A 24,666-nucleotide genomic window follows, 5' to 3' on the forward strand; every position below is an offset into this window, starting at 1 on the left:
GAAATGGCGTGGAATGGTCCAGCAGCCGCGTCCAGTCGTGGTCATGTGGCGCAAAATTTCCCGAAGTGACAGCTCCCCTTCAGCCATATCGTGACTATGGACTGTCCCGAGCAATCTCACCGTCGGCCATCTTTACTGACCGAGAAAATCGGCACTCTACCCAGTCTCGTCTTCTTCATCACACGATGCTTCCACTGCCCCTCCTCCCCGTCCTGCTCCTCTTCGTCGTGGTGGACGGCTACCCGTCCATCTGCAGCAACGCCACCTGCGGCGACCTCACCATCGCCTACCCGTTCTGGCTCAACTCCTCTACATCTTCCAGCTGCGGTTATTCCGGCCTGGGCCTCGCCTGCGAGGGCAACACCACTCTGATTCTCCTCGACCAATCGCACCACCGGTACAGAGTCTCACACATCGACTACGACACACAGACGGTGTCCCTGGTCGGAGACGCCGAAACCTTCAGCACGACCAGCTGTCCGCTCCTCCACTTCAACCTCACCATCGACACCAGCTCCCCTCTGCACCTCACAAGCTCGGGCTCCAACATCACCTTCTTCTACAACTGCACGAAGAACGCCTCCTGGCCTTCTGCCGTGGAATTAAGTGGCTGTCCAGACTATAACAAGACTTCGTACGTGCTCATGGACGATGGTTACCCGGGCGAAGCGTCCAAGTACGGGTGCGAGGCGGCGGTGGTGGCGCCGGTGCTGGATACTCACAAGGAGAGCATGGGGGATGTGCCTCTGGACAGAAGATATGCTGATATGCTCATGGCTGGGTTCGAACTGAACTACAGCCCGCACTCCGGGCAGTGCGGCATCTGCGAGCGTTCCGGCGGATGGTGCGGCTACCAGCACAACCAGACGAATGGATCGTTGGGATTCACCTGCTTCTGCCATAGCGGCCCGACCACGGATCATTGTGGTACGTACGCGTCAATGCCGTCATCTCCTCCCTCAGGCTCAGTGCTTCTCTTTGAATAGTCAGTGGGTGGTGACTTATTAGTGTCAGTGATTTAGGAGCTCTTATTTTTGGCGTAAACTGAGGGGCGCTTACCGAGTACTAGGCTACTAGCTCTGCCCCAACCTCCGGGCTAACAAGCAACCAAACATTCTGCTAAACCTGGTCAAAGTCAGCACTGTTTATATTGAGCTGGGGTCGCCGAAGCCAGCGACGTGTAGCACTGGAGCGAGAATTAGCCAAATCCGTCTGCCTCCTCTCGCCAGTCGCCATGGCTCACCTGCTCCACTTGCTCGTCCTCCTCTTCCTCGGCGTCCATGTCTCCCCTCTTCCGCTCAGCACCTACGAAGATTCCATGTGCCCGGAGTCGTTCAGGTGCGGCGGCGTTGACATCGCCTATCCATTCTATCTGTCAAACGCAACTCGATCCACCCCCGATTACACATCCAACTACTCATGCGGCTACACGGATTTGAAGATCTTCTGCGAGGGCGAGGGGGAAGCCATGGCCCCGATCCTTTACCTCGACGGAGACAGCTACACCATCCTGAACATCTCCTACGACAATCACCACATCATCCTCGGTTACACCGACGTGCTCCTCGGCAATAGCTGCCCCAGAGTCAGCCACGACGTGTCATTCAGCCGAGACTGGCTGAACTACACCGACTCCTGGGACAGCCTGACTTTCTTCTTCGACTGCTACCTCAGCCCAGGCGATCAGTCGCCTCCTGATTTACCTGATTACCAGATAAACTGCAAAGGGTTCAGTGGAGCCGGTGTTTCCTTCGTGTTCACCTCTGAGAAAGTCAACGTTTCTCAAGAGTACGACTTGGCTGGCCACTGCAATCATAGTTTCGAAGTGCCGGTACATAAAGATCCTACACTGGGAAGTGGTCAGCAGGTCATGTTGCCGACGGCGTACGGTGCCGTTCTTAAGCGAGGGTTCGAGCTGGAATTGAACCAGGGCACAGACCAACTATGCGGCCTGTGCGAGCAGTCTGGCGGACGGTGCTCCTACGCCGATAGCAAGCAATTCCTTGGTTGCTTGTGCTCCGGTGGGAAGGTGGGCGTTCAGGATTGCAACGGCGCCACACCTGCTTCTGCATACCCCTCATCAAGTAAGTTCTTGAGAACCGATCGTTTAATTTTAATCCCGTCTGAAAACAAACCCTATCTATATCACGGAAGTCCTGTAAACTGCTCGGTGACTTATAATCGACTTATGAGTTACGAAGGCTATCTCGTCCAAGTGTCCAACCAACTTTGCAGCATAGGTAGTTATTAGGTACTAAGTTTTGCCGCTTATATACACTTAACGATTCCAAAATATAGAATCTTCATGTGAAAATGAATTTTGGGTATCGTTCTGCTCATGTGGATCAACCTAGTGAGCGAGAAAAATTCGAGGACCGAGCTAGACAGCAGAGGACTGGCTAGCTACTCTGGCGCCGAGACCCGAGATACTGATGACTAGTAAGAGCATCACCACTCGTCTCCCCGACGAGCCCTCCGAACGACGTTTTTTCCATCCGGACGGCGTAATTCGCCCAGTCGCGCCCCCGGTTCCTCGTTTTCGTCCGGATTTGGGCCTAAATTTATCCGGCGATCCCACGCCATCCCCGGCCCCCCGGGGAGCTTTCGGGGACTCCGGACGAAACAAAAGCGCGCGAAACGGCGAGGAAACTTCCGGCGCGTCTGGTGGCCCCAACTTGTCGGCGACAATGCCCTGGGTTTGTACGGAAATACCCTCGTCTTCCCGATCTACGGCAATACCCTCGTCGAACGAAAGCTTTGAACTCTCAAGTGGTGCAACATAGACAGATTATATATATTTCGAATATAATTCGAATAAACATAAAAATTACATATAAAAACTTTAAAACAAACTTAAACTACTTCTTCCTACATGGCCCCGCCTCATCGTCGTGGCGGCGACGCTTCCGGCTCGTCACCTCCTCGTCGGAGGAAGTTGAGTCCTCCTCGTCAGCGTCCTCAGCCTCTTCGTCCTCCTCCTCCTGCTGCTCCTCCTCCTCTTCCTCGGCCTCTTCCTCGGCCTCTTCGTCCTCCTCCTCGTCGTCATCCCATTCGTCCTCGCTGGCCGGCGGGGGGGGGGGGAATCTTCGATGCTGGACGATGCAGCTTTATCCCACCAATGGCGCCATCCAGGCGGCTTCCTCTCGCTGTCGGTGTCCGATGGCCAAGAGAGATCGCTCATGGTTGACGGAGGATGGTGAGGAGAGAAAAGATGAATGGCGTCGGCCGTCGGAAACCGTATATGTAGGTCTCTCGATGAAGAGAGCGGCTGTTGCTCTTCCGCGGAGTTCGTGCTCCATTACGGCGGTTCTCGCATCGAGGCCACTTCGACCGTTCCCGACGAGTCGTTTGGGCTCTCCAGACCAATTCGCGACGGTTCAATGCGTCGAGGGCACTCCGACGATTGCCCTTCCCGGTGACTGCACCGTCGCTATGCACGCGGTGGGTGCGCGTCAGAAGGCGACCATGGGCTCGCGGCTGGGAAAATGGGCCTCCCCAGGCCACAAAATACATCCATCCGGCGCTAAATAACGCCGGATTTCGGCCTGGGGAGCCCCAACGGCTGGGATGCTCTAAGACCCCGCCAACTATCATGTAGCGTTGAATCTTCCGTCCGGTCAATCGTCCTTCCTTCTCCGAAATTTCCTTATCGGAGACCAGCCTCGCAACATGTGAACAAAGATAGGCGGACAGGCAGCAAACCAAAGCAGACAATGGAACAGTACTGCTAACTTAGCTCGCAGCCATGCCTCTCTTGCTAAGAGCAACTCTAACAGAGCCCCTATTTATCGGAACTGAAAAAATCGAGTTCAGTCTCCCGAAAAACACTTTGGTTGCGGATTTAGCGATGGCGCAGAACAGAAACCGAAAAGGTGAACCGAACTCGAAGAAATCAAACATCGCGGGAAACCAAAATTTGCGATCGCACACGATTTCATCGATTGAAGCTAAATTAGTTCATAATTTGTACAATACTAGGCAAAAGACATGCATATTGCACGTACATTACGATCTAGGCACCTAAATTCAACTAGAATTAGTCCCCGGAGTGACTATACTGTCACCGGGGAGCTAATGTCGCCGGCGGAGGGTTTTTGCTCGCCGGTCTTCCTAGGCGAGGACGACCGCCGCCACTTCGACGACCGGCGCCTCGGAGGTGCTCCCGCACGCTTGAGGCGTCCCGGCGGCGTCGTCGTCGTCGTCGTCGTGCGGGGGCAGCGCCGGCAGAGGAGGGCTGCACGCCGCGGCAACGGGGGCGCCTCGGGTTTTGCTTCCGCCGCCTCCTCCGCGCGCGCAGCGAGGTACGCCATCATCTCCGGCCACTTCCGGCCGGCCCTCCTCCATGCGCCGATGGAGCGCCGACGCCTGCCGAGCTCCGGCGACGCCCGTGCACCCGGCGGACGCCGAGTGCACCTTCCGGCGCCGGCTTGGCCACCTCCCCTACCCACGCGTCTAGCACGCGTCATTCCGGACGGAGGGGAGCTGGCCGAAGCGGCGGCGCGGGCTTGGAGCGGCCGGAATCGCTCGTCGGAGCGGGGACCGGGCAGCGGCGGAGGGAGAGGAGACGGCGGAGAGGAGTAGGGTTTGCGAACCGAACTCCCCTCCGCGATCCCTTTTAATAGGGGCCGTGCGGGGAAAAGTTCAGGCCCCTGAACTCCGTATTCGGGCCGGCCCACTTTTTCGGGCGCTGTTCTGCGCCAGATTCGGCCCGAACCCGTAAATCCGCCGGAAAAGTTCGGTTCCGACGGGATTTACGGACTCCGTTAGAGAGCCCCCACCACCACGTGCTGCTGCTGTTTCTGGTTGCCGTTGCCGCCTCCCATGGCGATTCATCCGGTGCTACCTACAACTCTTCCATGTGCTTGTCTGATTACACCTGTGGAGATCTGAGCTTCAGCTACCCGTTCTATCTCTCCAGCGAGAGAAAGGATCTCAACGGCAGCGAGAATTCCACCTGCGGCTATCCTGGTCTGGGGTTCGTCTGCGACGACGACAAGCCCATCCTGATCGACAGCGGCAAGAACTACACAGTTAAGAGCGTCGGCGGCGCGAGGGCAAACGTCTCTCTAGCCGATCCCGAGGTCGTCGACGGCAGGTGTCCAAAAGTCGACCACAACGTGACCTTCGCACCGGGCGCGTGGCTGGATTTCCCCGACAACACGGTCGATTACCTCGTCTTCTTCCTCAGCTGCTACTTCGGGTCTGGCCTCTTCCAGCCGAATACCTTCGGCCCGATCACCTGCTCAGAATTCGGTGTTCCTGGAGTCTCGTTCGTGCTTCCTAATGATTCAGTGCCCGCCGGGAACTGGTCGCAGGCGTGCAGCAAGGTCATACGAGTTCCTGTGCTCAAGTATGAACAGGCCGACCCAAATGATCCTGCATGGGGGGACACTGGATACGGCAAAGTTCTTCGAAAGGCCTTCCAGGTGTCGTGGGACGACAGCAGACCCGTCTCTTGTACGCAGTGTGAGGAATCCAACGGACGGTGCGCCTACAACCAAGTAGGAGGATTCGTCAGTTGCTTGCACCCAAACGCTGATCACAGCAGTGGTAAAAGCATCTTCAGTCGCGTCCCTCAAAAAGCGTCCGGCACAAATGATTTGAGGCATATTTGGAACCGCGCCGGACAAAAAGAGATCAAAAATCTGTACAAAAAAGAGACCCTTCCCAGCCGCGTCCCTCAAACAGCGTCCGGATGCATGCATTTTAATAGAAGGGACTACCCCATGTGTGAAAAGTAGGTGAGAGAAAGTGTGGGGAAAGAGACTAGCATGTGGGGACTAGGGGCTGCATGCATGCGTCCGGACGCTATTTTTGTGTCTGGCGTCCCCGGTAGAGACTCTATGACTCTATGCATAGAGTCTCTACCGGGGACGCCGGACACAAAATGAGACGCTAATTAGCTTTGGGGGACGCGACTGGACCACGTTTTTCTCTATTTCTTGTCCGCCGTCCCCAAACGTCATTTGGGGGACGCGACTGGAGATGCTCTAAGCTCTTCAGATGTGAAACAACTTTTTATTCTTTGCAGAGTTGCTGATTCCAGTTGTTCAAACAGATCTTTAACAATAGACCGGATCTGAAAGAACTAACTAGTTTGATTTTTCTTTTCTCTCGCAAACTCCTGTCTAGATTGACTTAAACATTTTTTGCCGGAATACTGAACAGACAAGATGGTGTGGCCACTATAGGTACGACATATCCATCTGATAAAGGTAGTATTAAACTGCTTAGCAGTGCGACCGCAGCACTAAGCACAACAAAAGCCAAGTTGTGTTCGCCACTTGAGGAAAATTGCTTACCCTTTTCTTTCAGCAACAAGCATGAGGTCTGCTTTAAAATCACAATTCCTGAGGCCCATCCCCCTCCCATGTCGCCCCCGCGTGGCGGTCGGGGGGAACCCTACCACGCCGCCGCCACTCCCCCCCCCCCCCCCTCCACTCCCTTCCCTCGCCGCCGCCAGGAGGCGCAGGCAGGCAAAGCCTGGCCGGCGCCGGCAGTGGTGGGGATTTCATCGACCTCTCGCGCGTAGGGGTCGGGCGCGGGTCGCCCTCCTCGGGCCAGGGCGCGGCCCTATCGTCGGGGGCCTCGATGGCGGCGCCTGGCTTCAGCTCGGCGGCGGCATGACGGGCGGCGAGGCGGTGGTGAGCCCTGCCGGGGCGGAGGGAGGGGTGGGGGCAGGCTGCAGGGGGAAACCCTAGGTCCCCTTCTCCTCGCCTCTCGGTGGCCGACGGTGGAGGGCCGGCGTTCGGCTGCGCAGCGGTGTCTCCGGACTACGCGATCTGTGCTTGGTGTCTCCGGCAGCAACCTTGGCTAGCCTAGGATGGTCGCCGGCGTGGGGGCCCGACCTGAATAAAGGTGGCGGTCAGGGCCGGTCCTGAGATTTCAAAGGCCCGGGGCGGAACTAAAATTTTGGGCCCCTCTTACTATATATTTTCTCACATGTATGAGATGATGAAAAATAAATACTTTAAGTATACCCAATTGCAATATTCATATAAAAATAACTATGTTTACATGATACCTTAAAATTTTCTGCGCCAATTCCTAGAAGCGAAGTTAATGACGATGGAATCAATATCAATCTCGTCCACTAACTTCTTCTCGATGCATAGAGTTGCCAAACCATTTAACCTCTCCTGAGACATTACAGATCTCAAATAGTTCTTCAATAATTTCAACTTTGAAAAGCTTCTTTTAGCTAATGCAACAGTCACAGACATAGTAAATAAGAGCCAATAAGCGATAGAAATATTAGGATAACAATCCGCTTATCTAACAAACTCAAAAATCTCCATAGCAGACATTGGTGTATCTGGCAAAGTGAACTTCGTAACACTTAACTCGGAAATAAGTGCATTCAACTCAACATCACATGTATCAGGTTTACCAGATTTACCCGGTTGAGTAAAAGTTTTTGCAAATTTAATGCACTGTTCTTGCAGTTGAGGACCATCCAATGCCTTCAAGGATTTGGAACTCATTAAAAACCCAAATATACTTTTGAATGACTGGAGTTCTTAAAATCTGCGCTTTAAAGATGTGGTCGCCATATCGACCGTAACAAAAAAATAGTTAACTTTAAAATCCTCCTCAGCTTGAAAGATTGCTTCCTCGCATTCAGTTTCATCAAATTGTTTTTTCCTCGAAGCATGACGGTTTACACAGAATGATTGCTCTACACCCAGCCCAGATGAAATATCCTCGGCAGTCGTCAAAGCAACATCAAATCCTTTATTTCTATATGTCTCAAAGTGAGTACGCATACTTTCTATTTGTTGAATCGTAGAATCAATGCACATGGATGCTGATTGCAACGATCGGGAGAGCAGGAAACCACCCGGGCGAGGCGATAGAAGGGTGTTTCTGTTCCGTATGGTATCGAGGCGACCTTTGGTATCATCGTATGACTCGTACGAATAGCGCTGAGTGGGATTCCTGGCCGGGTGGCCGGATCGAAAACTAAAGAAAATACAAGGCCCAAAAGTATAGATCCAAGTCCATCTATTGTTTTTTTTCCTGCAATGGATAGTAAGGCTATATAAATTTTTTGGGCCCCTAAGTTTTCTGGGCCCGAGGCGGCCGCCCCGCCAGACCCTCCCTAGGGCCGGCCCTGGTGGCGGTCCTTAGGTCTCTCTTGGGCAAAGATGAAAACTTACCTGAGGTCTGCCCTTCTCGATCTGGCCGGAGCGTTGAGTTCCGGAAGGCGCCGCCGGCAAATGCAACAGTGCTTTTTTGTCCGAAGTTTGCTAGAACGGTGGTATTCAGTCGTGTGCACCCATCCTTTTATTCTGACCGTTTGGTTCTAGAGGGAGCGACGCGAAGCTCTGTTCTGTGTTGGCATCAAGAGACATTTTGGTCCATGATGTAGTCATAAGAAGGGAGGACTAGCTAAGGGAGGTTCAAATCTCCGCGTTGTTGAGGGAATTGCTTGGTGTCCCGGGTTCCGCGGCAATGGTATGAAAGTGGGGGCGGCAACAAGTTCTTTCAGCGTGAAAACCCAAGGTCTGAACTTAACTGGTTGTGTCTGGCAATGATCTTGTTGGAGGCATTGTTTTGAGAGAGGGGACTATCTTCAGGGTGAAAACCTAAGATCTTTGATCAGGCGTCGTTTTTGGAGAGTCTGTATTTCTATTTTAGGTGTTGTCTTGATGGTGGTTATATTGTTGTTGCTAGGCCTGGGATGCTATAGCGGGACTTTTGTTTCTTATTTTTGTTTTTCTTTTTTGACTGTGTGTATAAGTACTGCCGCTGTTGTTGCAGAGGCTGGATGTAATTAGTATCTTTTGATATTAATATATTCCCTTTATCGAGAAAAGCATGAGGTCTGCCTTTCCATATAACAAGAGAAGAGAAATGAGCAAGTGCCAAAATGTCAACACCCGGATTTTTAAGTCCAGATGCCTGTCATGTCATACATCGCAATCCCAGGAATATTGTTGTTGCGAGACATAACAGTTGAATATCATAAGTCATCATTCATTACATACCATAGTCGTCTTACACATAGAGATCACATGATCCAATATTACACAAATAGTTGATCTATTGATCAACGGACACAAAGTTCATAGCGGAAGCGTAAATAGAAGGGACTCTCTAGCCCACAGGCCAACGTCTGACGTCAGAAGATTCCCTAGTTGTCGTAGACATCTTGGTTGCCATCATCTTGATAGTTCTGCTCCTCTTCGTAGTCTGGCCATTTGAATAGCCAGGGACAAAGCCGTGAATACTTTAAAGTACTCGCAAACTAATACTAATGTAAGTACTAATAGTTCTAGTAAGGGGTGCTAAGCTCTAGTTTATTTTCATAAAGCCAATTTTAGTTCACAAGTATTTGAGAAAAAGACTTATTCAAGTGCTAACTAACTCAAGTGGGAACATTAGTGTCACTCCCACAACAGTTGTTGTGATTCACAACAAGTCACCATTCACCATTCATTTCACCATCATTTTCAAGAATCTGACACCGGAAACTGTATGGCCTTTCCAACCGTCCGTAACCGTGGACACGGCTATTCGAATAGGTTTACACTCTGCAGAGGTTGCACACTTGTGCCACAACATTTGATTTCATCTGTCGGGATTACCCCGAATCATGGTAACAAAGTACGCGGATCATCAACCATAACCTTTCACTTACAAACCCTAGTATGAGCACCTCTCCCCATGAGCTTGGCCTCCCAGTGAAGACCAACTGTCAACCTGGGAACTGCACAGGGCTTGGCCGTACAATTCACCTCAATTCACATCATTTCTCAACAACGGAGGCAGCCTCGGCATAACCCCTATGATGTGTGTTCAGAGGGAACTCATACTAAGATGCATAAATTTCCAGTTAAGCCCTACCCATAATCAGGTATTGTGGGGGTACTCAATATTGGAAAGGTATCGCATTCAAACCAATATCAGTTTTATCAAAAATCACCATCTTCTCCAAGTCATATTCACCTTCAAAATTCATTCAATGGAATGACTCATCATTCCAAGGTTTCAAAATTCAGTTCAAGTCACATGTTCCCATCTAGAGTAGTCAAGTTTTAGTATTTAGCACTAGCATTAATCATGAGGGGTGCTATCTTGCTTGTCTAGCTTGAGACTAACTTTACTACTCTAGTAACCTTCTCTAACTTAGACCAAAGTTAACTATAAAAGTAACTCTTTGAATAAACAAGTAAAAACTTGTAAGGTAAAAACTTGGGATAGACTTGTGGTAAGAAAGGTAAGACTATGGTGCCTTGCCCCAAAGGGCTTTGCACTTTGCAAGAATATTAGCTTGCAACCATAGAGCTTGCAAGAGTGTTAGCTTGCAAAAGGTAACTTGCAATAGTCTAGCTTGCCTTGGTTGTTGAGGTGATCAAAGTTCTCTTCTTCTTCTGGGTAGAATCCTTCCTCTTCCTGGTATTCTCCGGTACTAGCGTCTATACACGAATACGAGGATACAATCACCAAACAATACTTAAGTAACCTTAATTAGCCTTAATGGCTCACTCCAAATGATCTAGCATCATCACGTAGCATTGCTACCAAGAATTAATCTAGGTTTTTCTTACTTAGGGTTAGAGAAATAATTTCCTCTCATTACATATGTAAATGATAGTTTCCATTTAGTTCTTGAGGAATAATTTCCTCTCATTGAATCTTCTTAAGATTTAACTTCTCAAACAATCATACATGAAATCATGTTGACCTAAGTCAACCATTCATCATCATCATTTGAGAAAATGATTTAAATGAGGTAGAATACCTCATACTATTTAACAATGCTTATCATGATTTAAAATCACCAAGTATTTCCTTTGAAAGTATTTGACCAGGGGTTCAAACTTCATATGAAAGTACTTGGGACAAGATTTAAATGAAGTGAAACACTTCATATGATTTGCATAATAGTTTTGGACAATATCACTTAAGTAAACTAGCCATATAGTCCATTATTTCAACTAGGGCATGATCATTCAAAGTGACCATACCATATTTTTGCAGAAACAATTAGTGTAAGTGAAATGTGAGCTATTAGAGTTGGAATTAACTAAATATCATTTTTGGTTGATTTTTAAGATTTATTTGAAGTTGTAAAAGTCTCTGACTTGTTATTTTTGTCACATTAATTCTACCAAAGATTTTGAAGTGGGACCAGTGGGGTTGGTTAGATAATTTCATAAGCTTTCCAACAATATAAAATTTGTTGAATTTGGTGCAGTAGATTTGAAACTATTCAAATTTAAACAAAGCATCTCTGAGCTATTTGAATTTAAAACAGAATTATAGATTTGAAATAAATGGGCTGCGCGGGAAAAATAACGGGCCGAAACGAGCGAGAGGGAGTTGGGCTGGCCCAACAGCGCATCTCGCGCGGCATGCCGCCTGACAGGTGGGGCACGCCTGTCAGCGGGTCATAAAACCCGAAACGGTACCGATCAGTCTCAGACACACGATTAGAACAAGGATCGACGGCTCACATGCGTCGTCTACGTCGACGAGAGGGGAGATACTGGCGGCGAGGGTTTGATGCTGGCGAGGTCTCCGGCGGTCGGCGAGGCAGGGCGTCGACGGTGTTCGAGGTTGTCGACGACGGCGGTTCCAGTGGTGGTCGTGGGAGCGTCTGGGGTGGTCGCAATCGACGGCGGCGTGCAGGTGTTCTGGCGGGGCTCCGGCGACGAATTGGCTTGCTCCGGCGGCCAATGTGGATGGGGGAGGAGTGGAGGATGCTCAGGAGGAAGAGGGGAAGCGAGGAGTGTGTGGAATTCGGCTCAGGGGGTGCTCTATTTATGGAGGCGAGGAGGTCCGCGGAGGTGCGGCGAGGTCGAGCATGGAGCGGCCGCTCTGGGGCTCGAAGGGGCAAGGCGACGTGCGCGCTAGGTAGACGGCGTCTAGGCGATGCTAGGGCGTGTGCTAGCTAGGTGGGGGACGACCGGGTGAGCGAGCGCGACGTCGAGGTCTGGCGGCACGGACGCGGAATATCGGCGAGCTGGTCGTCAGCGAGGGTGCTGGCGCGGGGCATGGAGCATGTCTGGCGGGCGCTGGTCGTCCAGTGGAGCGATTTGGTGAAGGGAGAGAGCGAGAGGGGGCCTGGGTTGACGGCGGCAGGTGGTGCTCTGAGCTGCCCGTGGCGTGCTCTGGGGCGTGCCCACGCCGTGATTGGCATTGCCTGGGCCGCTCTGGGCGCGCGTTGCCTGACGCGTGTGAGCTTCCTCTCCGGACATGGTGGGCATAGGGGGTTGCAGTAGGTCGAGGTGGTCTCATTTGACAAGGGGGCCAGAGCTGAGGAAGAGAGGGAGAAGAGGAGGAAGAACATGGCCGGCATGGCCATGCACATGCATGCTAGGGTTGGTTTCCTAGGGTGGCTGTGCTGGTGTAGGGAGAGAGGGGACAGGGGAACCAAGTAGGGTAGTTTGGGGTAGATTAGGGTTAGATAGGACACTATTTGAAATAGTGTCAAATAGTGTCATGTTTGGAAATTGCCAATTTGTCCAATTTTTTAGTGAATTCACAAGGTTGCCCAATTTGAAAAATGTGTGTTTGGTTGAGTTAGAAATGACCAGAGGAGTTGAGGGTGTGGTGGTGGAAAAGTTTAATTCAAAGATTTGCAAAAATGGCTAAGGGGAGATTGTTCCACTTAATAAAATATTGCAACTTTGGATGAGCATAGTATTTGATCTAAAAGGAATTTGGCATGGTGATCTTTACAAAAAGTGTTCACCTTGATGTTGTCTTGGATGAGGTGCAAAGAGTTGAGAGAGTTTAGTTTGAAAATTTTGAATTGCAAGGGCTCAAAGTAGTGATCAGACTAAAAATGGCAGATTTGACCATTATCATATGTGAGCCAAATTTGAGTTTGAAATTCATTTGATTTATGTTTCTTTGATTCCAAAAGTTGTAATAAGTGTTTAGTAACATTGTTCAACTAATGGTGAAGACCAAATTGGCCTAGGGTCAAAATTTATAAAAATGGCATAAGCCATATGTGAGGGTTTTGTGAATTTCCAACTTTTATTCTTTTATTTTCCTTTGCTTCATTTTGACAAGAGTAAGGTTTATTTGGTATTAGATTGAGTTAGGTGAAAGGTTCAAACCATTTTGAGGCAATGGAAATGGCTAGGTCAAGATTTGATAATTTAGCTAAGTGCCACATATGTCTCTATGTATATGTTGGATTTTATTTTGTTTCTCACTTGAATTGGTTGATAGGTGCCTTGTTGAGTGTGTTGAGGTATTTCAATTCATCTACTCAAGGTAGACAAAGCAAAGCTCATCATTTTCCAAAAAGTAGTCATAGGCTTGCATATGCCTTTTTCTTAAATAAGATCTTTTTTTTTTAAGATTGATGACAAGAGGGGTGAGGTTTAGGGTTTAGTAAGTTTTGCAATGGTTCACCACCATCTAGCAAAGTAAGAAGAGGTAGGGTTCAAGATTTACATATTAAGGCTATAGGTCCACATATGTCTTTTCTTTTATTTTGGGTTTCTCAAAATAGATCTACATGATTTTTGAGAAGGTTAGGGTTTAGGGTTTTTCTTATTTGATTTCCTTCTCTTTTAATTTTATTTGGTTTGTGATCTTCACTTGATCACTTTAGGGTTTTAGGGTTTATCACATAAGCATAATAACACTCATCATAGCAAAAACACAAGTAATAGGTATAAGCATTAAGCATAGCACTCTATTTAAGAAAAGTTTTTGTTGGTTCTCATTTTTGGAAAAAGGAAATTCATTTTCTTTTTGTTTTGAAATTTGGGGTGTTACACAAAACCCCTAGGAAATCGTCACACTGACTACTCCTGGTTTAGCATTACACTCTGAGTGCTTCTGCGGAAAGCAAGCGACCTCCACGTATGTTTTTTTGACAGGTGTGCCTATGTCTCAGTTGACTGAGATTTTCTTAAGTCTCAGTCAACTCAGAAAAGTGCAACTGCAGTTATAAAAGATGTGCAACTCAAATCAGTTGCACTTTTCTAGTAGAAAAGTGCAATTGCACTTTTTTGATAGAAAAGTGCAACTCAAGTGCATTTTTGTAGGTGACTGAGACTTAGCAAAACCGAACAAAAAATTGTAGCCTAAAAGACCACCCTTCCCTTTGCTAACAGAAGCAACTCGACATCATTCTTAAATGTTAACCAACATCGCTACGGAACTGGCAGGCAGAACTTGGTCCTAGAATATTCGCCGGCCTCTTTCCTTCCAAATGTGCCAAATTATGTAAACTGAGATTGAGGCGTCTCGCATCTTTTGCTCGCCCATCTTCCCGCGCCTAAGCTTCGACAACCAGCTTGTGATCGTTGTCGATGAGGAGGCCATCCGAACAGCACCAGGGTTGGAGTCCAAAAACAGAGCCCAGACTTCTTTGGCGTAAGGGAAATTCAGAGCCAAATGAGCCGTGGTCTCGAACTGCTGATCGCAGAGACAGCAAGCATCATCATGGGGGAGTCCTCTCGCGCAGCCTCTCAGCTCTCCAGTTCCTGTTCTGCAGCAAAAGCCATAAGAAGAACTGGACCTTGCCCTCAGCTCTGACACTAAGCAAAAAAGCAGATCCGGCTACTTGAGTCAGCCATATAAGATCAACTTCAAGTGACAACTTTTTGTTTGAGAAAATAAGAAATGGGTGTTAATTTTCATGTATTAATTTTATATCTGTCATCTCATACATAGAATAAGATGGTCGTTCTTATTCTTGGGAGAACAACACTAGTTGTTCCTGTAACACAATTGTTAACGTGTTGGACTGTAGATGACTACAGGTTATACCTTCTATTTTAATGTGTATGGTAAACCAACGGTTTTAACGGTGCAGTGCAAACTTCATATATTATGAATAAATGCATCTTTCACGTACTCATGAGCATTTATGCTGAAAATTTTGCAGGGCATGGATACTCAAAGACCAGAATAAAAACATGTAAGTAATATCTCTCCGACGTCTCAATCACATGATAATTACTTTGCATCTTCCCATTTGTGTCTATCTTTAACAAGCTCTGCTACAATAGTATGATTAGTAACCGTTTTTAGTATAAATCTGAAAAGTATAAACAAGTTATTGATATGCAGATTAAAGATGCAACTTATGAGGCAAACAAAATATATCTAGTGTTTTAGAATACACAACACAGTAGGTTTGTCAACAAGGGTCTTTAATACCTGAAGATGCATTTCTCTCAGCTGTGTCACACTAAGATTGTGTGCTTACATATTTCCAGTAACGTATGCCTCTTATCGTTATGTAGTAGTAGATAAAATGCAAAGAAATTAATTAAATAGAATATTTTATAAGTTGCTTCCCCTTTTGATGCCTTTTTTCCTATAAATTGTCTACACAGATACAATAGCAGGCAGCTCAAGCATACTTATGCTATGTCTGCTTTCCTTTGCATTTTGGTTGGGCTACAAGAAGTACGGATGCAAAAAGAAATCAAAGGAAATGGCAAGGATTGAGTCCATCCTACAAAAGAATGGAACCATACATCCAAAAAGATACGCTTATGCACAAGTGAAAAGAATGACAAGATCTTTTGCTGAAAAGCTAGGTCAAGGTGGATTTGGTGCTGTATACAGAGGCAGCTTCTCTGATGGACGTCAGATAGCAGTGAAGATGCTAAAGGACTACAAGACTGATGGGGAGGATTTCATCAATGAAGTGGCTAGCATTAGTAGAACTTCTCATGTCAACGTCGTTACTCTCATTGGATTTTGCTTGGAAGGATCCAAAAGGGCATTAATTTATGACTATATGCCTAATGGTTCACTTGAACAGTATGCTTTCAAGGACAACTCTAAAGGTAAAATTATTCTAGGTTCGGAGAAATTATTCGATATAGCAGTTGGCATTGCTCGAGGACTTGAATATCTCCATCGAGGATGCAATACTCGCATCGTGCATTTTGATATCAAACCCCACAATATTTTGTTGGATCAAGATTTTTGTCCTAAGATATCTGATTTTGGATTGGCCAAGCTGTGCCTCAATAAAGAAAGTGCTATTTCCATTGGTGGTGCTAGAGGGACAATAGGCTATATTGCCCCCGAGGTCTATTCGAAGCAATTCGGAGCAGTAAGTAGCAAATCTGATGTCTACAGTTATGGAATGATGGTTCTTGAGATGGTTGGGGCAAGGGATAAGAATATCAGTGCAAACAGTGAATCTAGCAGCCAATATTTCCCACAATGGATTTATGAAAATTTAGATGAATATTGTGTTAGTGCTTCTGAATTTAATGGCGAGATCATAGGGATTGTAAGGAAGATGATAGTGGTTGGGTTGTGGTGCATACAATTAAGTTCTACTGATCGTCCAACAATGACTAGAGTCGTCGAGATGCTAGAAGGGAGCACAAGTGTCCTTGAATTGCCACCAAAGGTGATGTTTAGTTGATAATCATCATTCAATCAATATGTTTATATATGCTGAGCACTTTCTCCAGTATTGAACCATTGCAAGCAACTGAAAAATTAAAACTTCATAAAATGATGTAATGTGTGCAAGTCGCCTACCAAATTGTGCACTTGCTCGCCTTTTGTCTAGAAATTATGGACCGAGGGTGACCCATATACCCGTTTTGTGCATTAGAGAGTAAGCACTGTTGGCTCAGGTCTAATATTTTATTTCGCACTCCACAAACCTATACCTGAAATAATACTTGGATTCTGAATTAAAATTCGGGGTTTCAGGTTAAGAGCTTACCTAATTCGGGTAGCCAAATGTCGTGCAATCAAGTCATGTTGCAAGATTCTGGATGTGAGCAGGCCGCCACCATAGGGACGCCGCCTGAGTCAGGCCTGGCCTGCGCACCGCGCCGGAACTGCGTATATTGCGCATATTGCGGTGCGCCGCGGGCTCGTATACCCGGCATAGGCCGGCAAGGTAGGGAACAACGGGAATCCGGGATGCGCGCATGCGGCGACGGCGGCGTGACGACGCGAGGAGAGCACGCGAGGAGAGTCATCGATACGGATCTGCCTTCGTTTTCCCATATTATCATCGTATCACAGAAGAAAAATGCGTCTAAATCTGAGGGCATCTCTAACGGGCCATTTCAGCGTTCGAAAATGTTCATACGTCCGTTTGCGTCGGTCTAAATGGTCAAAATCGACCACGTGTCCGTTTGCGTCGGGGTGGCTCCAGCGGCACGATGCTTGTTTTTCTCGATTTTTCATTTTTTATAACATGAAAACATAATTTACATAGTTAAAGAAAGGAAAAAATACCCTAAGAACGCCTGCGTCTACGGGTTCTCCTCGTCGCTGTCGATCACGACGAGCTCCGGTACCAGCCACGGCCAGTTTGGAAGCGGCAGAACATACGCCGGTACCGCCGGCTGTGGTGGAGGTGGAGGAGCCCAGGCGTGTGGCGGAGGTGCAGGAGCCCAGACCGGAGGTGGAGGCCCCCACGGGTTGTACGGCGGTGGTGGAGGTGGTGGTTGAACCGGTGGCGTGGCCGAGTCATGTAGCGCTAGTCATAGCGCTTCTTCCTCTGAGAGGCCCGGCGGCATGATGCCGGTGGCGTACCGGGGCAGCGGCGGCTGCACAGGTCGGTCCACCTTCGAGACGAGGACGCCGAGCCTTGCGATCTCGTCGTCCGTCATGTTGTCCGGGTACTCAAACTCCCGACCATCCGCCATGGCCAACTACCATTCCTGGAAAATGCACGCGACGTAGTTGTCGCTGTCGTCCTTGGCCTCCTCGTTGTGGTACGCCAGCGCCTCGTTGTAGTCCTCGTCGTCGTCGTCGTGGTCGTCCTGTGCAGGTGTCGGCGCCTGCCGTCTTCGACGACGAGGCGCCGGTGGACGGTCGAAGGGGAAGTCCCTGTCGCCTAGGAAGCCCGCCCTCCTCCTCGGATCCTTCTTGGACTCGAGATAGCTGCGCCAGCTGTCGGAGTCGATGGCGTAGGCGGGATCGGCGCGGAGGTCCGGCGGCAGGTACTGCCTCCTTCGCCGGATCTCGATGCTCCTATCTGGCTCGCGCGCAAGCACGGGAGGGACGGGCAGCCGGCGGTAGCTGAGCCGCCAGCCGCTAGGCATGTGTACGTCCCTCCGGCACTAGTAGGAAAACCATTATAGATAGAAACAACAACTGTGGCGCACAAAACAGCCCATGCGCCACAAAATAATTTCTGTGGCGCACCAGAATTCATGCGCCACAAAAATTTGACAACTTCTGTGGCGCACCATCAGCTCATGCGCCACAGAAAGTGGACATCTGTGGCGCACTATGGCCGGTGCGCCACGAAAAGTTAGTGGGGCCCACGTGGGGTCCACCACTGCACATGGGCGAAGGATATTCTGTGGCTGCAGGCATCGCACGGCGCCCAGTTCGCGTGCATCACACGCTAACGGGCAGCGGCACCCTGTGCGGCCGCTCCCCCTTCTTGGTGCCGCTGTCGGACTCCTCGAAGTCGTTCTTCTTCTTCCCAATGGTGTTGCGGCGGCGCGCGGCGGTGGTGGTGGGAGTGGAGGTGTGGGCGATGGAGGAACGATGCCGGTGGACTTTTAAGGCCGGCCGCGCGGGGGAAACAATGACATTGAAGGCGACACAGAAGCCCAGCCGCCGCCCGCCAGTGCGTGTGCAGAAGAGGCAGCCGCGGCATTGATGGCGAAGGCTGCAGCTCAGACGCGGAAGCGCTGACTGCGGAAGCGATGGCCGCGGAAGCGATGCCCTCGATACAGGCTCGCTGCCAGGCGGGCTCGGTGGAGAAGCGTGCGGTCACTTGGGGCGTCCGCGCAGCGTCCGCCGCGACGCATTCCAGGCACAAATATGTGCCGGGTTTGCCTCTCTGCGGACGGCCCGGTCACGATGCGTCGCCCCGCTGAAGGTGGTACCAGACGCATTTTCGACCCCGACGACCCACGTTTGCGTCGCCCTGTTGGAGATGCGCTGAGGCATCATACTGATCGCGATCTGTCCGCTGGACACAAACACCCCGCGCGTTGCTGCGGATGATTTCTATATGTGAAAATAGCATGAACATCTTTGAATCTAATGATATAAAGAGTTATTTGGTTAGTATGCAAGAAGATACCAATCACATTGCAGAAGTTAAACTAACTAAATTTAGGAAGTAAAAGTCTGCGTATAATTCGTAGCACTATTATTCGCCTGAATGCCTCTCATATTGCCGTGTAAAAGAGGCATCTGTATGGGACTGTGTCAGGATCTTGATTGATCTCTGACTGAAGAGGATCACGAAGAAGAGGATTTGGGGAGAAAATCGGTAGAAAAAGGGTAAATTGCAAGAACTAAATAATAGATAAATTGTAAAAAAATTAAAGAACAACATTAGGGTTTATATTTCTTGGTTTCTTCTAACAGGATACAAGGGTAGGCTTATATAGACCTAACCAACTACAACATGACAACATAGATGAAATACCGATATTACCCTTATAGCTAATTATCCACTATTCCATATACATACTACATATCCATACTAGTCCCTGACATTACTCCCCCCTCAAGACCATCACTCAGCAATGGATAAGTTTCTTCAGAAACTTTTATAATTATCAATTATCCTTCACGCTTCATTGTACGGAGTTAGAAATGTAATGAAGAAAATATCCATTGTCCAGATCTGAAGATAGTTATGTGAAGATAGCAAATTCTTTGCATTGTAATTCTTCTGGACACCTTGCTGATGTAGAAACTTGTCTTCACTGCAATAGGTTCTGCTCATTGGTAATGGACATTGTAAATAATTGGGCACTGGACTTGGTAATCGACTTAATGTCTTCACTACTGTCATTTCCAGCCAGCTATACAGGTACGAGGAAGTTGCAATTCTAAGGTCCCATATGCATACGGCTGAATGAGTTGACCAAGCTGCTAAATCCGGTTCGCGTGTGCAAGACAATGATTGATCAGTTTCACTCCATACTGCCAACATATCCAACCGGCCCAAGGATATTGTAACTCCAGGATCCCATTGTACATGTTCTGTTGAACTGATTGGGAATTCCCACAAACACTTCATCCGGCAATATTCAGCGTTGTAGTGCAAGGAACAGAAGTAATTATCTTGAGATGAACGTGTAGCCCTTGTCAGCACTAATGAAGTACAATGGAGTACATATTTAATGCCATTTAGAACATAATACTGGATGTGGACTTCCGAAATAAGAATTGACAGTCAAATAGTCCTTGTACTATTGCGATTAATCCCAGAATGCATGACCAGAAGAGGGTTCAGACACATTACTTGATCACCCATGGACTGGAGAACAATAACCAGCCAACTATTGCATTTCACATTGTTGTACCTCAAAATGAAGAAATAGCTCAGTATACATGGATATTTAATCTCTGCTGACTGTAACAAGTACAACAGATTATTGCATTCGATAGGGCAGTTAGTGGTTTCTTGTGTCAACACTGAAGTCTGCGGAACACCTACAATGTCTCCGTTCTGTGCTGAACTCCTAAATATATGCTCTCCTGGATGCCATTCTTTTCTTCTCTCAGGAATTACCAACACTTTCAACGTTGGATCTGTTTGCTGTTGTACATTTACTTCTGTCCATCCTAGACAAGAAGCATAGGAATACATGATAGCAGATTCAGAAATGAGTGCCCTTGCACCAAACTGCACAGCTAGCATCTGTACCATTTCAGACTTGTAGACATCTAAACACTGCAATTTTGTAGCACCAGTAGCAGTCATGAACATGATAGGCAATTTGGTAGCTCCTGGATCCCATAAGAATTGAATTCCATGTTTTGTGAGCCTTGATGGCACTGTGCAATAGCAAATATCTCTGATTTGTATTGAACTCAGAACTGTATGTATTCCTTGATCCCATTCATTTCTTCTCTCATGAATAACTAATACATTAGTCTGAGGTTCTCCCAGCTGTTGTACATGTACTGATGCCTTCTCAACACTGTGTTGCTGCTGCACATCGGTGAGGTAATTCAGATAAGCAATTGTTTGTTCAGTTTCTGGTGCCTTGACAACACACTTGAGAAGTTGTTCGGTGTTCTGTGTCTCCTCATCAGACACATCAGATACATGCATTTCCTTGAGTCCACATGGATAATCTTGCACAGATGTTGGCGGTTGCGTGCCATGAATAAGGAGAGATTCGCCGGTTGTTTTGTTTCCCTTGGAACAGGTACATGTTACAGACAACGAAGATGTGACGCCAACATTTTTCCTTGTTGAAGGTGACATTGGTGGAGTAGCCTGCTTCAAGGGATATTCTTCTGGTAAGGCATAGAAGCTACGCTCAGTACCGTCTGCTAGGAACACACTTTGGCACTTGAGATTTTCGAAGACATAATAGTGTGGCAGTTCATCAAGATATTGTCCACTGAGATTGGTGCTTCCACCTTGCACGCAAGAACTTTGAATCTGATTTGGATAGCTATAGCAGTTCTCATACCCAGATTGTGGTGTCGGCATTTCTTCGAGCACCTTTAAACAGGAGCTGCAGAGAACATGGAGGGAGCAGACGAGAACCCTGTGCATCAAGGTGATTCAGTAATCGGTGCTTCATCGTTCGCCTGTCCATAGCCACTGTGAACTAAGATACTAAAGTTGAGAGTTTTGATAGTTCATGGAGGAGTGATTCCAAGCTAGACTGGAATTGGCCTTGGTGCGTGTCCAAGCGAGGTCAAGACCAGCGTTGGGCATGGAGAAAATCCCAGGGCCCGAGTGCTCGCAGACGAACTTCTCGTCAGCGACGGACACGCCACCGGAGCTGTTGCTCTTGGTGAGGCCGCCGCCTTGGCAGTCTCGACTCTGGAGTCGCTGGTTGGAGGACGCTACCGCTCTTGCTAGCGCCCTTCTCGCCTGTGCCCAGCGCGCGGGAGGTCTCCGCCGTGGAGGGGCCTTCGTTCGCATTACGGCTCCATCGCGGTGCAGCCAGTGGGAGAGGAGATGGTGCCATGGTGGTGGAGGGTAGTGGGTAGGGTCGACGAATCATACGCCTGGACGGGGGAAAATCCAATCGCGGGCGTGTACGCGAAGGTGGGAGGCGGGTAGGGGTAAGAGCATCTCCACTCGTCTCCCCATAGAGGCCCCACGGGCACTTTTTTTCATCCGGACGGCGAAAAACGGCCAGTCGGACCCCCGGTTCCTCGTTTTGGTCCGGATTTGAGCCTATTTTCGTCCGGACTCCCCATGCCATCCTCGGTTTCCCGGGGGTCTCCCGGGGACTCCGGATGAAGCTAAACCAACCGCCCACGCCCACGTGTCTCCTCTTTCGTCCGGATTCCCCGAGCCATCCTCTTTTTCCCCGAGAAACGCCGCTTGGGGAGCACACGACTGGGAAACTACTCCTCCCCACGCCAAATCTTCCTCCAATCCGGACGAAAATTTCGCCGGATTTGGGCGTGGGGAGCGCCAACGAGTGGGGATGCTCTAAGTGGCGGTGTAGGGGAAGGCGGGTGGGAAGGGGAAAGGGGAGGGATGGTAGCCGCCGGGAAAAGGAGTAGGTGGGTAGACGGCGGGGGAAAAGCTGCAGGGGGTGTACGGGGGCGGGGGAACCATGGTGGTGGGGAAGAAGGGGGCGGGCGAGCTCCCCATGGATGCGAATCGGGAGTAGACGGTGACCGATTTGGGAAAGGGAGGGTTTCTGCGAATCGAATCCGAGAACAAGAGGGAGAAGCCGCTGATGCGATTGTGGTCGATTTCGATGGAATCGACGAGGGGCAGTCTGATGGATTGAACTCGCTCTGATACCACTTTGTCAGGATGTCGATGGATCTCTGACCGAAGAGGATCAAGAAGAAGAGGATTTGGGGAGGAAATCGGTAGAAAAAAGGTAAATTGCAAGAACTAAATAAAAGATAAATTGCAAAAAATAAAGAACAAAATTAGGGTTTATATTTCTGGTTTCTTCCAACAGGATAAAGGGTTGGCTTATATAGACCTAACCAACTACAACATGACAACATAGGTGAAATACCGATAACACCCTTATAGCTAATTACCCATTATTCCATACCCATACTAGAGTTCACCCGGCACTTTTCACGTGGTGGCAAAGAAATCGTCATTCTCCGCAACCCGTTATTGATCCGGCGGCATCGTCTCTCTTGAAGGCTGAACTACTTGCTTTTCTTCTTCTGGTTGTAGCTTGAGAAATAAGAATCGGTGGCAGTCTGACCAAGATAGGAAGGCATGGAGTCAGGGGGTGGGGGGGAGTCCAATAAAATTCTGAAGTAGTCGTATATAATTGAAAAAAAAGGAAGCAACATCAGGAATAATCATCTGAAGGAGGCCGTGGTACAAATAATTAACAGGAACAGTGCATGATACCAATATCATCTGAACATAATCAAAGAAGATGTAAAAATAATCAGCTAATGGAAGAAATCGCAAAAATAACTAAGAGGCAAAGTGCATCCTACAGATTTGGCAATGAACAACATAGCAGGAAAAGACTGAAAGTGGGAACCAGTAAGAACCTCATATAGATAGTGGACTGAAAAATAGGTAGCGGGTGATCGGCAGCGCTACAGCTGCGTCTTGGCCAGCACAGACGGTACCAGCAGAAGATGAGTGCCCACCGATGGGAACCTCAAATAAGTCCAATCAAATGGTCTCCCTGGGCGAACTCCGTTGAATATCAAGCAGGGGCAGACTTAAGGTGTCAGAGGACGTGAACATAGCAGCTCTTGAGCTGGAGCACGAGTACCACGAAATCGGTTCAATATTGATCAGGGGGCAGTCTTCGGGTGTCGGGGTGATGGAAACAAAGCAACTCTCGAGCAGGGCATGCTCACCAGGTGGCGAGGACGAAAATCTCACAGCTGCGCTATTTATACTGGAGAGGAACCCTCCATGGCTCCATCGGTTAGTCTGCACGTCGTCAATGCGGAAGATGAAAGGATATCCATTAGTTTGGTTTGCAAAATATTATGCTACTCATAGTGGGGAGTAACATAAAGTGGTATCATGCCTAAGTTACTAGTCCATGTTACTACATTCATAGCGGAAAGTAACATAGGGGTGGTATCATGCAAAGTCTCATTTATTAGTTTGTAGACTCATTTTGTCTTGGGTGTGTGATGTTATGGTAACATAGCTAGTTATCACCTCCCTCTCTTCCTTCATTTATCAAAATATCTTGAAATGTGATGTTACTAGCCAAGTTACTCCCACTATGAGTAGTCTTAGTGGGTAGGAGAGGAACACGATCCGGAATGTAGAAGGTCAAGACGGAGAATGTAATTATTAGTAACTTCAGGAGTAAATATATGGCGCCAGGCTTGCGTCGCTGGTGCTAGGGGATCCGACAACTATGACCATCGGACCGTACATTTAAAATCTGATGGACAGAAATAATTCGGGTGACGTGGCCACACCAGATTTCAGCTTGCAAACATTAAATGCACTAGATGAACTTTATAGATATACACCACATCTGCATCGGACGTTGCGCGGTCAGCGGACGAGTCCACGCGCTCCTCCTACAGGCCTGCCTGGCAGTGACCCTAACGTTTCGCCTAGCGAGGTGATACGTCTCAAACGTATCTATAATTTCTTATGTTCCATGCTAGTTTTATGACAATACCTACATGTTTTGTTCACACTTTATATCGTTTTGATGCGTTTTCCGGAACTAACCTATTGACGAGATGCCGAAGTGCCAGTTCCTGTTTTCTGCTGTTTTTGGTTTCAGAAATCCTATTAAGGAAATATTCTCGAAATTGGACGAAATCAAGGCCCAC

At 48.4% G+C, this 24,666-nt stretch overlaps 1 protein-coding gene across 1 annotated transcript; it reads left to right on the forward strand.

The window, feature by feature from the left end:
- Nucleotides 1–136: 136 nt before the first annotated feature.
- On the forward strand, nt 137–19,721 carry LOC124671766 (LEAF RUST 10 DISEASE-RESISTANCE LOCUS RECEPTOR-LIKE PROTEIN KINASE-like 2.1). The gene is made up of 4 exons (XM_047208097.1): nt 137–927; nt 14,864–14,896; nt 15,318–16,354; nt 19,656–19,721. The coding sequence occupies exons 1-4, from the start codon at nt 186–188 to the stop codon at nt 19,686–19,688; spliced, it is 1,845 nt and encodes a 614-aa protein (XP_047064053.1). The 5' UTR covers nt 137–185; the 3' UTR covers nt 19,689–19,721.
- The last annotated feature ends 4,945 nt before the right edge of the window (nt 19,722–24,666 follow it).

The sequence above is a fragment of the Lolium rigidum genome, chromosome 7, assembly GCF_022539505.1.
Source record: "Lolium rigidum isolate FL_2022 chromosome 7, APGP_CSIRO_Lrig_0.1, whole genome shotgun sequence".
Classification (NCBI taxonomy): Eukaryota; Viridiplantae; Streptophyta; class Magnoliopsida; order Poales; family Poaceae; genus Lolium; species Lolium rigidum.

Excerpts from the sequence above, each read along its gene's own strand:
- LOC124671766 (XM_047208097.1), top strand. The coding sequence starts at position 186 with ATGCTTCCACTGCCCCTCCTCCCCGTCCTGCTCCTCTTCGTCGTGGTG. Across the intron at positions 14,897-15,317 it reads AAAGACCAGAATAAAAACAT|ATACAATAGCAGGCAGCTCA; the intron begins GTAAGTAATATC and ends TTGTCTACACAG. Across the intron at positions 16,355-19,655 it reads TCCTTGAATTGCCACCAAAG|GTTCTGCTCATTGGTAATGG; the intron begins GTGATGTTTAGT and ends TCACTGCAATAG.